The sequence below is a fragment of the Muntiacus reevesi genome, chromosome 1 (assembly GCF_963930625.1).
Source record: "Muntiacus reevesi chromosome 1, mMunRee1.1, whole genome shotgun sequence".
In the NCBI taxonomy this organism is placed as follows: domain Eukaryota; kingdom Metazoa; phylum Chordata; class Mammalia; order Artiodactyla; family Cervidae; genus Muntiacus; species Muntiacus reevesi.
The window spans coordinates 42,550,045-42,567,544 of record NC_089249.1 but is presented as its reverse complement, the minus strand read 5'-3'; the positions used below and the strand labels follow the sequence as shown (position 1 = coordinate 42,567,544).

The 17,500-nt window shown below is 45.7% G+C and overlaps 1 protein-coding gene across 3 annotated transcripts in view; it reads left to right on the top strand.

Moving 5' to 3' along the window:
• ETV6 (ETS variant transcription factor 6) overlaps window positions 1-17,500 on the top strand; it is a 278,846-nt gene that overhangs the window by 116,859 nt on the left and 144,487 nt on the right. For 2 of the 3 annotated variants that reach the window (XM_065941193.1, XM_065941205.1), the window contains exon 2: window positions 1,427-1,556. In XM_065941193.1, coding sequence (XP_065797265.1) covers window positions 1,427-1,556 — 130 coding nt within the window. The remainder of the gene's footprint in view (window positions 1-1,426; window positions 1,557-17,500) is intronic. The other variant, XM_065941197.1, reaches the window with a different exon arrangement.

Sequence of the window (17,500 nt, the reverse complement as noted above, 5' to 3'; positions counted from 1 at the left end):
AAGAAACTTTAGGATGTGTGTTTAAGCAGAAATATTCCAGAGGCCCTCATTGCCAGTTGAGGATGCCTCGGGGAAGGTATAGCGATTCCATTCGGAAATTACAAAAATATGTATATATTCATTTAAAATCAAAACTTCCTACCACAACCGCCTAACTTTCCAGGTTATGAGAAGAGAAGCTTTAATTTGGTTACAGGGCTGGGGGACCCTGCTTCCCTTTGCATATTTGATGTAGTATAAGATGTTAGAGAATGCTTTGTAAAACCTAAACACCCGCCTTGGCTTTATTTTAATCCGTAATTTTTCTTTTGCTCTTGATTTTTGTTTTCACAATGGCATCTTACCGATCTCCCCTATCCCCACCCCCAACTTATTTTTGGACTGTGTGTGTCCCACTTTACTTTGCCCAGTTAAACCACAGAAACTAACGGAAGTTGTGTTTATGTATGGACTGCAAGTCAAACCAGTTGGTACAGATCTGAGATGCAAATTGCACTACTCTCCCGATGAACAGCATAATCAGTTTCTTGCCATTATTTGCCACATTTTAACTTAAAACTAATACTTCACATCCCATCACATTGTTTTAATCGATCTAACAAACACAGCCCTTGTGAATTTAAACAGTGGAGGTGCTGACTTTCCCCTCCCCCTTTCCTTGTCTGTTGAGTAAGTACTGTCAATTAAACCGTACTTCCTTAAATGCAGAGGATTCTTTGAATGAGCTCTTGAAATGCTTCAGAAGGAAAGGAAATATTGATTCTAAGATGGAGCACGAGGGGAGCAAGGAGATAACTGGTTGATGTGGCAGATAATTCGCAGCTATGAAGGAAAAAATGAAACCCTGGAGATTTTTGGTGGTGATGGTTGTATAATGGGATAGGTAGGTGATAGACAAATATTGCTTGTAGATTTATTAACTGAAACCTCAAACTTATAAGCTCTCACTTTGGGCTCACCTCTCATTGGATCTAAGTGTGGAATCCTTCTTTGATCAGAAGCTGGGGATATAGCCAGAGAAGAGAAAAATGGTTTTTAATGTATTGGTGACATAAATTATGTGACCGGGAAGAGTAATTTTTGAGAGAGGAGTCTTTAATGACATTCTCTTGGGATATATTGTTTCATCCCCTTCATCTTGCCTCCCCTCTTTACTGGAACAAACCACTAATACAAAGAGGAAAAAAAAAAAATGAACACCTATTGACCCCAGCGCACAGGAAAAGCCCTATCTTAAAGCTTTCCAGCGTTTTGTTATAAATCCCGAGTGCTGGCGATCTGAAAGACAACTGCACAGAGAGAGGTCTCCTCTGGAGAGGTGACCCGCACCCAGACTCCCCCACCCACCCCCTCGCGGCTGTCACCCTCAGTTCCAGGCTTTCATTGTCTTTTTCCCCCTTCCCCTCTCTCTGCCCTTCTTTTACAGCAGGAACGAATTTCATACACACCCCCCGAGAGCCCGGTGCCCAGTTACGCTTCCTCGACGCCGCTTCATGTGCCAGTGCCCAGAGCGCTCAGGATGGAGGAAGACTCGATCCGCCTGCCCGCGCACCTGCGTGAGTGTTCGCGCGTCCTGGATGGATGGGGGATGGATGGAATGGGTGGACGGACAGACTGTCAGTCAGAAGGGTCAACCGCATGGGCCGAGGGAGGCAGGGCTGCAAGCCCGGGCAGGGGGCACGCTCTGAGATGGTTTTCCTACAGTTTCCAGAAACTCTTGGCATCCTTCGCCTCCCGCCGCCCCATCCCCCAAAATGGCTTTGATAACCGTGAGATTCCGAGATTACTGGGTGTTCCCTTGTTTGATGGTGCATTGATCTCAACTCTGACTATGACAGGGGTACTACAGGTTCCACTGAATCTCCCAAGAGGCAAGGTGAACTCTTGGGGGAGAGTCTGTCTTCCTAAAGTTCACACTTCTTCCCCTTCTGTGTCTTCATTGCCCCTAAATTTTGCACAGCTTCTGGCCAGACTCCCTCCCCTTTGGTTTTTTGCTGTGTACTTGAACTTTATTTGCAGGGCTGTCCCCCCCCTCTTCCATGATTGTAGCTCTGTTCCTTCCTCTTAGGCCAACACAGGGCCTTTCTCCCTCCCCTCCTGTCTTCTCTGCCTCTCTTTTGTACCTTCATTGCCTCCACGGCTCCCATTGTGGGTACTCAGTCGCTCAGACGTGTCCCACTCATTGCAACCCCATGGACTGTAGCTCTCCAGGCTCCTCCGTCCATGGGACTCTCTAGGCAAGAGTACTGGAGTGGGCTGCCATTTCCTTCTCCCAGGGATCTTCCGGACCCAGGGATGGAACCCGCATCTCTTGCATTGGCAGGCAGATTCTTTACCGCTGAGCCACCTGACAACTCCCATTATTTTGTAATAGTTCTACCTTTCTCTTCTGAGTTTCCTCTGCCCCTTCCTCTTCCACTTCCCCTGCCTGAATCCTCAGCTGCAGCTGGGCAGAGCATCAGGGGCCCCACACTTGGGCTGCTGGGGCCAGGCTCCGAAGCACCTGACACCTGTCCCTTCCCTTTTTGTCTCTGTTCTGAGCTGTCACTCAGCCCCGATGATCCAGGGTGCTGGGTGTAGCCGGGGAGAATGGATCACCTGATTTCCAACCTGGCTGCGATGTCCAAGAAAATACCAGATTCTCTGGCTTGACTATTATCCTCGGGACGCAGGTTCAGGTTATGGAGGACACGGCAGGGGGAGGGAGTCACCTTGGCCCTTCCCTAGTTGATTTCTCATGACTTGAATGGTGGTCTGGTTGTACCTGCCATCTCTTTCTGCCACAGTTGTGCTCCCTGGGTTATTCTGCTCTTCGTGGCTTATCCCTCCTGAGAAAGCCCAAAGCGGCCTGCTAAGAGTGGGGAGAGAGAGAAGATGCAGGCGTCTGTTTCCTCTGTGCCTATTCAGCAGATCAGATGACTGTGATGCTGGGAGGTACTGGGAGGGTGTTACTGGCATATTCCTTCTCTTTCACAGTGAGGATGGTAACTGTAAACTTCAAGGGGTGTTGGGGGCTGAAGGCATCCTTCACCTCCTTCAGCCAGCCTGCCACATCTATCAGTGTTTACCAAGCTGGTATACTGTGGTCAGCACCTTCCAGCCTCAGTCTGCCATCTTCTCCACAATGAACTTTAAAGAGATTAGGACTGTGAGGGTGTCAGGGTCATGAGTCTGGGCACGGTCATCTGCAGTAAACTGGAGCGTTGTGGTACCAGTGAGTGTTGTGAGCAGACAGACTGGGAGAGAGACCACAGCCAGGTGTGAGCCTTTTTTTCTCCAGAAGCTGTTCTATGACTAGGACATTCACTTCAGGATGGAACAGACTCAGGCCATGCAGACAAAGCATGCCTGCTACTAATCTCATTCAGTTATTCATTCCACAAGCAGTTACTGATTACCAGCACTATGCCAGACACTTTGAAATGAATAGAGTAGACCCAGCTCCTTGCCCCTGTGGAGCTTGTAGTCTCCATAAAGAGAGAAAAGGAAATTATGAACTCCTGTTCCAAATAGGCTGAGGTTTCTTTCACGGCTTTTGAATTCTGTACGATGACACATTCACTCCCCCGACCTCCCCCCATCCCAAGAAAGCCCTAACTCTTGGTTTGCTGTTGGATGATTTTCACATATGGAGGCTCTTTTACCCTAGCGCTGCCTCTCCATAAAAAGTTATCATAATAAAATGCACTAACAAACACAACAAACTGGCGCTCAGGAGATCTTAATCTTTAACTAGTTCTACTGTTAGATGAGCTGTTTGACTGTGAGGCAGTCATCATAACACTCAGTTTTCCTACCATGCAAGGTGGTGGTTGAACAGGAGAATATTTAACAACCCTCTTACCTTGAAAATATTATGACCTCACCTAAGACATCATTTTTCCTACTTGGAACTGTTTCTTCCATACAGACGTTTTAACTTTTTTTCCTGAGTAGACAGTTTCCTCATTGAGTCACAGCTGTGCTGGTCACCGCTGGCCAGGTCCTGCCAAGTGCCTAGCACATAAGCATCATAGCTAATATTTATTTATTGGGATGACTCTGTAGCAGGCACTGTGTGAAGTCCTTGATGGAAATTATTTTATTTATTCTCACAGCAATACTTGTAGATATTCTTTCAATATCCATGTCACACATCAGGAATTTAGCGTTTAAGAGAATGTGAGTAAACTGCCAAGGTCACCCAGTCAGTGGGAGATAGAGTCAGGGTTCAAACTCGGTTCTATCTGACTCCAGAGCCTGTGTGTCTGAGTGTGTGCTCAGGTATGTCCAGCTATTTGAGAAGCCATGGGCCATAGCTGGCCAGGCTCCTCTGTTCATGGGATTCTGTCCATGGGGCTCTCCAGGCAAGAATCCTGGAGTGGGTTGCCATTTCCTTCTCCAGGGGATTCTCCCGACCCAGGAATTGAACCCACATCTCACGAGTCTCTCTCATCAGCAGGCAGATTCTTTACCACTGTGCCATCTGGGCTCTTATCTATCCTGCCATGATGTAAGTATTTTTAATATGTACGTTTTGGATGGATGGATGAGTTCAGGGTTGACACTTAGCCAGTATTCACTGATGTGGCCAGAAGGCTGGTGATCAGTTGTTGAATAGTTTGCATTTCTCCCTTGGGTAATGGATGGATGAGTAGATGGATGGTTGGATGGATACCCACATAGAGAATTATCCGATATAGAACTGTAGCAGAGCACTGCAGGCCTTAAAACATAGTCAGTTGTTAGGTGATGGATTTAGGTTTCATGGTGATAGTTTTGCCTGAGTGCTACTCTCTGGGCAGCCTGACGTTAGGGCCCTCCTTGGCATCTGCATTGGTCCTCTCGTAACACCACCGGTTCCCACATCTGGAACGAATCCTCCGGTTCCCAGGCTCTTGCCATCTGTCCTCAGCTGGGACTTTCCACGGGAGGCTGAGCTGCCCGCCTCTCTCGCGGGTTCCAAAACTCAGCTGCCCGTTGTGCTGTTTGAGAAACATCTCCTGGAGCCTCTAGGTTGGTTGCGGCTGAGCTGTACACTTGAGGATGCCTCCCAGCTGGGTTTCCAAGCCGAAAAGAAAATAAATCTTCTGACAAGGGAATTTGGTTATTGCTGTTCGAATCTGGGATTCCAGACAATTCCCAGTGGAATGCTCATGGAAAGTACGGGGAAGAATCCGAGAGCCAAGACAGCAGCAGGACATTTATGGTATTGCTAGTTCGAAAGCGTTTTTAGCTGCTTGTTTTAAAGAGACACTCACCAGCCTGGTATGCCTCCAGTGGCTTCCTTTCTCCCTTTATCCTCATTGATCTCCAGATAAACCCTCTCTCTCTTAACCCTTCCTTTTCTTCCTTTCTGAAATCAATATCTAGCCTTTCCTGGTTAAAGGGGAAGGCAAGGATCGTAATATTTAAGGTTCTTGTATGATGGGTTTCTCACCATTTTGTTCTCCAAACACAGGGCCAAATGGAAGACACAGTGTGACAAATTAGGAAGCTGTTAAGAAGTAGAAAGTAATGCCTTTTCCTCTTACTTGCCTGTGATTAAAAAAAAAAAAAAACACACAGACAGTGATAAATAGGGCAAGCTGTTAAATGGTGATTCTAGAGAACTTGATAGGGGCAGGCAGGGCAGTCTGGTCCCAGGAGAGGAGGGGAGCCCAGAGGAGAAGGGCTTGCCTGCCATCCTGGTCTGGCCTCCTGACTCCCACCCCCCACTCCCTTGCAAGAGTCCTCCAGCAGCTTCTTGGAACTTCCCTGCTGCACCAGGAAGCAAACACAAGTATGTTTATTGAAAAGACAGAAAGGTATTTTTCCCCCCTTCCTTCCGTCTAGGGTATTAAAAAAAAATTTTTTTTTAAGCTTGAGGCTAGAGGAGCTAAAGTGTGACAATTACAGCAGGTAGGTGAAAATGAAAAGTTCTGTTCTTTAAAGGGGACGTAATCCTTTCATGCGTGTGTGCTAAATCCCTTCAGTCATGTCCAACTCTTTGCAGCCCCATGGACTGTAACCTGCCAGGCTCCTCTGTCCATGGAATTCTCCAGGCAAGAATACTGGAATGGGTTGCCATTTCCTTCTCCAGGGGAATCTTTCCAACCCAGGGATTGAACCCGAGTCTCTAATATCTCCTGCACTGCAGGCGGATTCTTTACCATTAGCACCACCTGGGAAGTCCCCAAACCTTTCATGATACCTTGAAAAAACTCCCAGGACTGTGGTGCCCCCGAGAGTGACTGGATAAGGCCAGTTTTGATTCTCTGAGCAGTGAAGGGCCTCATTGGACCTTCATAGTGTGAAGATTCTTTCTAGTTTGTCTGCCCAGGGATCACTTTTTTTTCTAAATTCATGGGTGTTGGGTGGCGAGGAGGACAGCAGAGATAACTTATGGGCTGATGCCAGCCCTGTGACATACTCAGCCTCAAATCACGATGTCCAGGGCCACCCAAGTGATCACAAAGCATATATTTCAGATCTCCGGGGCAGAATTGAAATCACTAAATGCCTTTTCTTTATTAAATTCCTTTTCGCATAATCATCTTGCATTTAGTCGACATGATCACCTCTAATCACAGGCTGAGGTGATGCCATCTGCCTGGAGTCTCTGCCTTCCGTGGTGCCAGTTTGCTCTTGTAAAATTCCTGTGGTTGATATTTAAAAATCAGAACCCAGGGCTCATTCATCACATTGAATTGGGTTACGGTGTATGATGTTGCAGGTTAATAAATAGCCGTAATAGCTGCTCAGAGTTTTCTAGCGTCAGAACACCAGAAATAGACCCTTTGCTCTCTCCTCCCTTTGCTTGTGAGTCTTTCAGAAATCTTACATTACGGCTCCTACTTGCGTGTGTTTAATAATTTAATTTAATGCCTTCCTATGGAAACGTTCCCTGGTTGCTCACCCTCTTTGGCGATTTTGCAATCTCAGCAGAGTGTTGGAGTGTGAGAGCATCATGTGACATGCAGTGCCTGGTTAGAGCCAGGCAGTGAAAGGAGACGCTGTGTCTCTCTAGGCTCCTGAGCGGAGCAGTCAACAATTTTATATACTTTCAGGCTCTTCCCTGTCCCAAAGAAGAGACAAAAAATGGGAATTACGTATAATCATAGTTAGCACTTTGCATTATTGTAAGTAACAAAACGTGTTTGTATATATGGTCTCATTTAATCATGCAACCATCCTAGGTGTTACTCATCCTATTTTACTGATGAGATTACCGGGGCTCAGATAGTTTCACTGAATACGGCAGGTGAAGAATCTGATGTGATTTCTGTGTTCCCAAAGTCACCACTTAGCCTTTTTGGGAGAAAACATGATGGCAGAGTGTCACAGACTTGAAAGCAGAGGCGATGCTGACTGTTGGTGTCTGGGCGGCTGTGGGTGCGGGGACTTGGGGCAGCGAGGGCTCTAGGAATGCACTAGCCCATTCGTTTGTGCTGACCCTCCAGCAGGCTGGCTTCTGGCAGAAACAAGCGCCTGTCTTGATGGATAATCATTTTGGTTTTGCTCACCCGTTTTCTCCTGCTCCTCCCTCTTAACTGTCCTGTGAGCTGAGGTTAAAGACCAGTATCTCTCTTGCCACTAGAAGAACAGCGCTGGCCACAGAGGACTCACCCAAATCCACAACTTCCTTGGCATTTCATCAGGAGTTACCTCCTGGGATCGGGGCTCACTGCTCTTTCTGAGTTTCTGAGTGAAAAAGCACAGTAATAGAAAAGATTTGGGTTGGGACAGACATAAGAGACTGGCCTCCCAGGGCTGCCTCTGTTAGATGAGTTCCCCTCTCCAAGACTGAAATTGCATAACACACCTACTGATGAGGGTTTCTTTTTAAATCTTTATCCGTAAATACTTCTGTGTATTTTTCTAAGAACAAGGGTATTCTCTTACATAATCACAGTATGATTATCAAAATCCAGAAAATTTTTTGAAATATATTAATTTCAGATGTACAGTAATTCAATATATGTATATATTGTGAAATGATCATAATAATCTGAAAAGGGAAAGTGCTAATGGCTCAGTCATGTCCGACTCTTTGTGACCCCATGGACTGTATGTAACCCATCAGGCTCCTCTGTCCATGGGATTCTCCAGGCAAGAATACTGGAGTGGGTTGCCATTTCCTGCTCCAGGGGATCTTCCTGACCCAGGGATCGAATCTAGGTCTCCTGCATTGCAGACACTCTTTACCACTGAGCCACCAGCGAAGCCCATAATAAATCTAGTTGAGATCTGTTACCACATGTAGTTTCTCTTGTTATGAGAACTTTTAAGATCTGCTGTCTTATTTAGTCTTAGCAACTTTTGTTTTTCAAGAGTTTAAAAAAATGTTTTTTTATTGAAATAGAGTTGATGAGTGTTTCCTATACGTTTCAGAGGTAGTTTGCGTATAGCACCTAGCACAGTGCCTGGCGAACAATGACCACAAACTCACTGAGAGCTCTGTTTCAGTTTTCACGGCTAGTGAATCGCCTGTTTAGCAGGGGCGTCCTCACTTTCAAGGGTGGAGAGGAGCATGGATGTATTTGCTTGTTTCATTAAAGAAAGGGCCTGGAGTTCTGCCTGCATGTTCTGAGGCTATTTCCCAAAGTCACAATGGAAATGAGATCTATTTTCTACCTCGGTGATTCCTGGGAGCTTGGTCCTGCCCTGGGGCACTCCACCCCAGGGCCTTGACCATTCCCACACCGCAACTGTACTTCTGTCTGAAACTGCTTTCTTTCCTTGCCTGGATCTGTCATCTTTTTCTTCAACCTTCCCTCCCCTCCTCCCCTGACCCAGCAGATCCTCCCTGTCCTCAGCCAAATGTCAGGGCTCCCCAGATGCCTGTGGTGTGCTGTGACGTCACTGGCAGAGTTGAGGCAAGGACACGGAGAAGGATTTCCTTCTCAGTATCTCGACAAAGCAGTCGTGACTTCTAACAACGATGGCCAGCTACCAGCATTTTCTGTTGTGTTTCCCGCAAGCCTTCTTTGGGGACCTTCACTTTCTAGTTTCAGATACTTGAAGGCTTTCTGCTTTTCCAGCCTCATGGGGTCCTGGGTAGCTACTTCAAAGAGCTCGAAGAGAAAAAACAGGCCACAGCAGAACAGCCAGGATGCTTTTGGAAGGGAAATTTCCTTTTTGGGTTTGCTGTCTGCAAGAATTTCCGATGCAGGCAGACATTAATTCCTAGCTCCATGCTTCCTGATAAGGAAGCAACTTCAATAAATGCAGCTATTTATAGATGTCTTTTTTTAAAAAAAAGAAAAAAAAATATATAACCAGAGGTCTATTGACCTTTTCTTTCGCTTCACATTTCATGCCGTGTGCTTCGTGTACATTTAAGGCAGTTCCTCTGGCAAACGCTCCAACACAGTGGCTCTGGTCCTGCAAGGAATGGGGGAAAGGCTCTCACTTTCCTTGAAATTTTGAAGTAGACATCAGAAGCCTCTGACTGTGGGTTGTCCTTACCTGGTGCTGTGGGTTATTTACCATGAGAGAGATACAGAGATACCTGGCTCCATTCTGCACCCAGTGTTGAACGTCTATGACAGATTAAGCGAGCGAGCCGTCTAAAAAGCAAAGCCGATGGGAACCAGTATGTTCTATGAATAGACTTGAACAACAGGAAATAAGAAATGTTATTGCCATTTCTTCTGTGTCCCTTCTCCCATCTCCCCTTGGATCTTCCCCACTATCGGTACCACTGTGATCTTTCTCTTGGTGTTTTTTGGGGTTCTGCAGATTGAGGGCTCCCTGTCCATCATCCTCACGTCTGTCTACCTAACACTTGCTGGCTAGTCTGATAAAGATTCACTGTCCCGTTGGCTCAGATGTGCTTGGTCTAGGTTCCTCCCTACCTCCTCTATATTATCACAAAGTGTATTGATTGGGCCGAGTCTGTACAAATGTGAGCAAGTTTCCATCGTCAAGTAACAGGTTTCTATTTTTCCCCATTTGCTTCATGCCTGAGTTCACAGTAGCTCAGACTCTTGGAGTTTCTTTCTTTCTTTGTGTTTGGCTGTGCTGGGTCTTTGTTGTGGTGCATGGGCTTCTCATCGCGGTGGCTTCTCTCGTTGCAGAGCATGGGCTCTTAGGGGCACAGGCTTCAGTATCTTCTCGCACCGGGGATCAAACCTGTGTCTCCTGCATTGGCAGGCAGATTCTTTACTACTGAACTACTAGGTAAGCTCCCGTTTGGGGTTTCTGACCTGACTTTGTGTGGTTTACCTTTCTGTATTTCCAGAGGTCAGTGTTACCAAGGACCGTTGAGTGTTGCTGATTTCACTCATTACCATCAGAGGATTCTGGTTTGGTAGCCTGAAACATCCATGTGTGTTTTTTGAGGGGCAGGGGGGCTGATTTTTCTGGTCTCTTCTGAAGGAAGGTAGGGTAGGATTTGAGAGATTTAAGCAATCCCTGTCTCTGACCACTTGCTGACTGTAAATTCCCAAGAATAATTAGTCACCACACCCCAATATTTACTGCTCCCATCGTGGGTAACTGGACTAAACCCCGTTCTTCTGAAATTAGTCTTTGTCTCCTCTAGATCATGAATAGTTGTCGTTCAGTCACTAAGTTGTGACTGTCTGCAACCCTACGGACTGCAGCACATCAGACTTCCCTGTCCTTCACTATATCCTGGCGTTTGCTCAAGTTCGTGTCCATTGAGTTGGTGATGCCATCCAACCATCTCATCCTCTGCCGCCCCCTTCTCCCTTTGCCTTCAGTCTTTCCCAGCATCAGAGTCTTTTCCAATGAGTCGGCTCTTTGCATCAGCTGGCCACAGTATTGGAGCCTCAGCTTCAGTTCTTTCAAAATCATGCATAGAAATAGCCTCAAATGGGGCACTAGAAATGCAGACTACATGTGTGGATCCTGGATGAAGAGCTCTGGGTATTTGGTGGGTACAGATAGGATGCCTGCGAGGAAAATCCTCACCCATGCAGGACTGTGCAGAGAACATGTAGTTTGATCAGTTTCTGCGGGGGCTAGATTCTCTGAGCTGGGGTGGGAGCTTTCACTAAAGTGGTTCACTTCAAACAAGAAGGGGAAGGTTTGCAAGGGGATAGAAAACAGTCACTTTTTTTAAAAAAAGATACATAGGTAAGTGTTGGCAAATAGCATGGTCTTAAAAAATATTAGAGGGCTATCGGGTATTTACATAGCTCTATTTTATTTCATTTGTTTATTTACTTATTTGGCTGTGTCAGGTCTTGGTTGTGTCACTCAAGATCTTCATCATGCCACGGGGCTTCTCTGGTTGTGTGCTCTCTCTGGAGCACGTGGGCTCAGTAGTTCTGGCATTTGGGCTTTTCAGTGGCCCCTTGGCCTGTGGCATCTTAGTTCCCTGACCAGAGATCGAACCTGCGACCCCTGCATTGGAAGGTGGATTCTTAACCACTGGACCACCAGGGAAGTCCCTGTAGCTCCACTGTAGAAGTAACAGAGTTAGGGTTTATCCATTTGTTTTCCAAGAGTGACTTACCTTTGCAAATCAATTTCTTTTTTTGTTATCACCCCCCACCTTACAGTTTATAGATGCTTTGCTTTTCCTAGGAGCCATTCTGAGGTCGACTGTGTTTGAGATACCACTTTAGGGAATCTGTTGCAATAGAGTGTGGAATAAGAAATCGTTGTCACTACTGCTTACTGAACACTTTCTCAATGCCAGGAAGTTTATCTATATTACTCTGAATAATCACTAATACTGCATGGTAGACGTTTTGTCTGGTTTGTGTCTGAGTGGTGCATCACTTGCTAGAGCTCACACAGAGAAAGCAGAGGAGCCACAATTTGAATCCAGATTTAATTCCAAAACCCAGGCTTGTATTCACTTCACCATGTTGCTTCATAAAAGTACTAGGAACTGTTGAAAATTGTTTCCCTCTAGCTGTTGGTTAGAAAGAGAAAATCCAGATTTACAGGTTGATTTTTTTTTTTCTAATTTAGGCAAAGCTTAAATAAATTGCCAACAAGAAATGCCAAAGGGATAAAATCAGAGACAGATACTAAATTATCTTTTGAACTTAGAAGAAGATAAACTTTCAAATTCAAGCCTCTTTGTAGACTGGTATCTGTAACTTATTTTCAGGTGTCAATAAAGGCTGGAGTGTTAAAAACAAAACGAAGTGAAAAGAGGTTTCTGTCGTCCACAATTTTCCATCTTTTTAAAAGTGATAATCTGCCTCACAGATTATTATTCAGCAGTAGAAAAGTTGATGGGCTGACGAATGAAAACATTTCACTTCCTAATGCTTTTTGTTAATCTCACACGCTTCTTCAGAAAAGTTGTCTGACCTGTTGATGCTTGGTTGTTACCCTCGTGACCTGCATTCCAGGAAGCTCTATTGCAGAATCACAGAGCAAAGGACGCCCTTGACAGGTCAGCCCTCCCATTGTTGGCCAAGTGTGGTCAGTAGTAGGTGGGGTCATCTCTAACACTTCACTCTTCCTCCCAGGGTCATCATTTCCTCACCCTGGGTATGTAACGTCCCTGGGTTCTTCCCAGCTCAGCCACTTTTTGTTGTTGTTGTTCTTTAATTCCAGAAGAGAAATACAAGGCATATCAGCAGTGGAGGATTATCTATAAAATGCTCATGATTATTCACTTGATTTCATGTGCTCAGCATCACATTTTAGTGCAGATGGTGGTATTTTAATGACGCAGGAAATTGTCTTCGGCTTTGGCTGTGACGGTTTTGTGAGGATGTTCTCCTGCAAAGAAATTTGGAAATTCAACTCCCCGACGCCGAAGGGTGCTTCTCCACGCTGCCCATGCTGAGATCAGTTGAGGCTTTTGTGGGTTGGGAACCCGAGCCAGCTCGTGGGCTTTGCAGGTGTCCTGAAGGGTGCCTTAGCCACTCGCATCTTCCCCTGGTTCCCCGGACCTCCGAGTAGAACTACAGGCCCACTCCCCCGTCCTCCAAGCCCCCCCCCCGTTGCGGCCTGAGAATCGGCTGTGAGCCTGGCTCTTGGCCCAGTGCATCACACACAGGTGTGACTTCTGGTAACTACCTCCTTGACCCCAATTGCCTGATTTGTGGGAATCCCCTCAGCAGCTAGGGGCACGTCTGCCTTTCCTGTAACCTGCACAAATGATCACTGTGCTCCCTATCTCAGTGGCGTCCATTGGGTTTCAGGCTTTCCAGATTGGCCACACTCCCCTCCTTCTGCGGGTCCCACAGCACATCCACAATTAATTCCACATTAATAGTGGTGGGAGGGAAGCCCAGTTGACCAGGGAATGGAGGCTTTCAGCTTCTCCAGGGAAAGCTTTCCTGCTGAGCTTTAATGTATATTTCTATTCGCACAGCCCAGCAGAGAGAATGCGTGACACTTAGACCATCCCCTGAGCATGAAAGCTCACACCCAAGAAACTATTTCTAAATGGAGCCCCTGTACCAGTTACTCGAGTCCTCTGCTCATTGCCACAGGCTGTGAAAAGGGGGTGTAGGATGAGGGAGGAAAGAATCAGCGGTGCTGATTCGTGAACAAAGCTGACGAGGGGTTTTATTTTGCTTCCCTAAGTAGCTCTCGAGTCACCAACATTGAGAGCTCTTTGCAGGGAAACAAATATGAGCCGATGATCTGGTGCCAGCCCTCTTGGGGACATGAAATGACTCTCCTCACGAGCCTGACTTGAGGAAGCAACCGTGTGGCCCGGCAGGTTCGCAAACCTGTTATTCTGATGACAAGCTGGAGGGTTCATCTGTCTTGGGCGTATTTTCCTGGTAGATGACAGCCAAGGGGAAGGGGGAGAAATCGCTTCTCTTTCTTTTTTCACTCTGATTCCTTACACAGTGCTGTTCTCACAGCTCTGAACTCTCACACTTACTCTTTTCACTTCTCCTGTGAAGTGGCCGTGAGGTTGGCTCGCGAAATCCCCACCCAGACAGACAGCAAGTTTGTGTTCCCCTGTTTGCAGTTCTGCCCCATGTGGTGTGGGCCGCTTGCTGATCTTACAGTCTGGCTGTGATTCAACAATTCACCCAGATATTTGGGGTTTACTTTTAGGAACACGAAACTAGAAATTCCCTGAGAGAGAGAGGGAGAGAGACACCCCACTTTGAGAGTAATGGGTTAATCTTTCCTCGTGTTCTCTGATGGTGCTAAGAGGAACTTCAGAGACCCACAGAAATCTGAACAGGTGTGAAATGTGTTTGGACTTTATAAAAGAAGAGTTTTTTTATCTTTTGATTCCTCGACAAAGAAGAATTTCACTTCAGATAAATCCAAATAAGTGTGCATGTGTGTTTGAGTATGTATAGGGGTGGGTTGGGGGCTTCCCAGGTGGCGCTGGTGGTAAAGTACCTGCCCGCCAACGCAGGAGACATAAGAGACACAGGTTCAATCCCTAGGTTGGGAAGATCCCCTGGAGACGGGCATGGCAACCCACTCCAGTGTTCTTGCCTGGAGAATCTCATAGGTAGAGGAGCCTGACAGGCTACAGTCCATTGAGTTACAAAGAGTCGGACAGGATTGAAGTGACTTAACACACTAAGGGATGGGGGAGTTTGGTTGGGAACTGTCTCAAAGTTAATACTCCAGACATCTGCTTCTTGGAGCTTCTGTGATGACTCCTACCACTCAAAGTGATCCAGGGAATGAAGTTGAAGAAGTACAACTGGGCATTGTCATGTTGGCATTGTACATTCAGCTGGGTAGCCACCTCTCATCTGCTGCTCCTTTGTTTGCTGAAGGAGTATTGAGATTCAGAAAGAGGCTGCCTTCTGCATTTGTATTGTCCAGACAGCACTACTCTGACTCCAGAACTGAAGGCTTATCATTGTCCGTGAACAGGGCCCATGTTATGCTTTAGAAAGTGTGATCACCAGCTGCAGTGGGATAAGAGTGCCTTGAACTTGAATATCTCCCAAGATGAACTCCTGTGGTACCTGAAATTCTTCTAAGATATATTCCTTTGGATCAAGCATTTTTTCCACCTAGCTCCACTTTTTTTTCATTTATTGACTGCGTTGGGTCTCAGTTGTATCATGTGAGATCTTTTGTTGTGGCGCATGGACTCTCTAGCTGTGGACCATGGGCTTAGTTGTTCTCCAACATGTGGGATCTTAGTTCCCTGACCAGGGATCAAATCCAAGTCCCCCACATCGCAAGGTGGATTCCTAACCACTGGACCACCAGGGAAGTCCCAACCTAGCTCCACTTTTGAAAGTGAATAATTGTGATAGCAGATGATACATCGGATTGAGGTAGTTAATACATGATATTCTTGATGTCTTAATGAAAATTAGTTTAACGAATCTCTTGAATCTTTTAAATTAGACAATCCATGGTCAGATCCATGGTCAGCACAGAAGGTTAAGGGAGGGATCTGAGTTGGAAATAAACCCCATGATTTCGCTGGGGGCTGGCTTTCCCCATGGAGGAGACTAAATAAGATTAGATGGAAAATCCAGACCCCTAGATTTAGACAAAACATTGTGAACCTGGATCTGTGAGACCAAGATGAATCATCTGATGCTTCTTATGTCTAGCTGCTGGTCTCAGGACATTGCCTGAATCTTTATTAGCTGAACAGTATTGGACCTCTCTAGCTCACTGTCAGCATGAGAAAGTGTAAGTCATCTGCATTTTCTTGAGGGGAGTAGCGAACTTGGAGGTGTAAGTCTAAATCCTAAAGCCTTTCAACCATTCTTACCAAAGTGTCTCTACTCAAGGATGACTAAATCATTGATTGCCTACGTATAAGGGAGCTGTTAATCCAAGGCTCAAGTTGAAGGGGCCAGGAACACCTTGGCTTGTGTGGAAATTGAAGCAACTGGCTGAGCTGGGTGGCTTCTATGAGGAGTGGGCATGTGGCTTTGGGAGAAAGTCTTCAGAGCGTTCCATATGGAGCAGTAACTTCATTTATTGAGTGCTTACGGTAGGCACTTTTCACATGTATTATATTATTTAATCCTCACAACAGACCTATGAACTGAGTTTTATTGCCTTCACTTTACTGATGAAAGGTCAGGTTTAAAGAGGTTACGGAACTTGGCCGAAGTTACAGAGCCGGTAGGTGGCCGAGTGGTTCAGACCCTTCTCTTTACATCTCTCCTCTCAGTCTGAGCCAAAGACTGAGTCCCTAGACCATTCTCTTAAAGAACTTGAAATATAGTGTTGGATCCCCTTCTGTGATCCAACTGCGGTTAAAACCTCATAAATTTTAGAAAAACAGAATAACTCACTAAACTAGAATCGTAAATTCACTCCTCAGAAAACATCCACCACAACCTCAAACCTCAGGGTTAATATATTCAGATTTCAGTGGGCTATAGGAGTCTTGCTAGTCCCTTAAATATCTCTCTGTTTCCTGGTAAATAATATCCCTTACCAATTCCTGGCACATGAATAGCGTAACCAGATCAGATCCTATGACTGCCATTCAAGTTCAGTCTTAAGTACAGAGTGAAAATCCAGGATTGCCTTAGTTCCTCATCTGTCTCTGTCTCTCTTTGTCCTGTCTCTTGTGATACAGTTTGAAGTTCATTATCACTCCCTCGTTTTGTTCTTTAGGTCTCTGTGTCGTTTTCCTTTTCACAGCTTTTTTTTTTTTTTTTAATGAAATAATTTGAAATGGAAAATTAAAAACTTAACTGTGAGTCTGGCAGTTTTCTGCTAATGTCTCTGTACTAAGAAGCTTCATAAAATATTATATATTATTCTTCACTTCAGCCCAGCTGCTCTGGGTGCTTACCCACTGAGTCATTCACAGTATGTCTGAGAGATTAATTTTTATAAGGCTGTGGTTTGGGATCTTTTCTCCCTTCCATGTTTTACTTTAAGTCCTCACCGGGAAAGTTTGTGTAGGGGAAAAAAAAAAAAACAACACCTACCACCCTTGATTAAAGGTCATTTGGCAATATACGTGCTTTAGGAACTGTAATTGGCTATTTTATTTTTGTGCACCCTCTTGGTTTGAAATACTGCCATCTTTCTACCAGAAGTCTCAAATGTGTGTGGGCTTGAGGACAAGAATGGGTGCTTTGTGTTGAAGTCTGTTGTGTGATGTAGGTACATCTTCATAGATGGTTTTATTTTTTTTTTTTTTGGAGTTTGCGCTTTTTGGAAGAAGCAGATTAAATACATGGTTACATCAAATTCTACTTTAAATAATCCTGTGCAAACAGTGCAAACTCCCTTCTCTTTTCAGATTATCCCCTTCCATTAATTTAAATCAAAATTGTGCATGTGCAGAGTTTAACTAATTCTGTAAAGCTTACAGTGAAAAATAATGAGAGATGCCTATTTCTTGATGAAAGTCACAGCCACGATTCCCTCTTGGAGAATTAAAGCTCTGAGGGTGACACGGGGTGATGGGGTTACAAGGGCTCAGAAGAAGGAGGAAGGGGGGTGCCAGGGCTCGGTTCAATGGGGTCCCCACCCCGGGGGGGACAGCCACGCTGTTTATTCCCGCAGCCCAGCCGCCGCCAGCCAGCCAGGGGTGTTTTCAGGACTCAGCTGCCAAAATTTCTTGAAGCAGCTCTGCTCAAAGGCATATGCTGGGCTCACTTCTGAGGGAAATTTCCTTTTT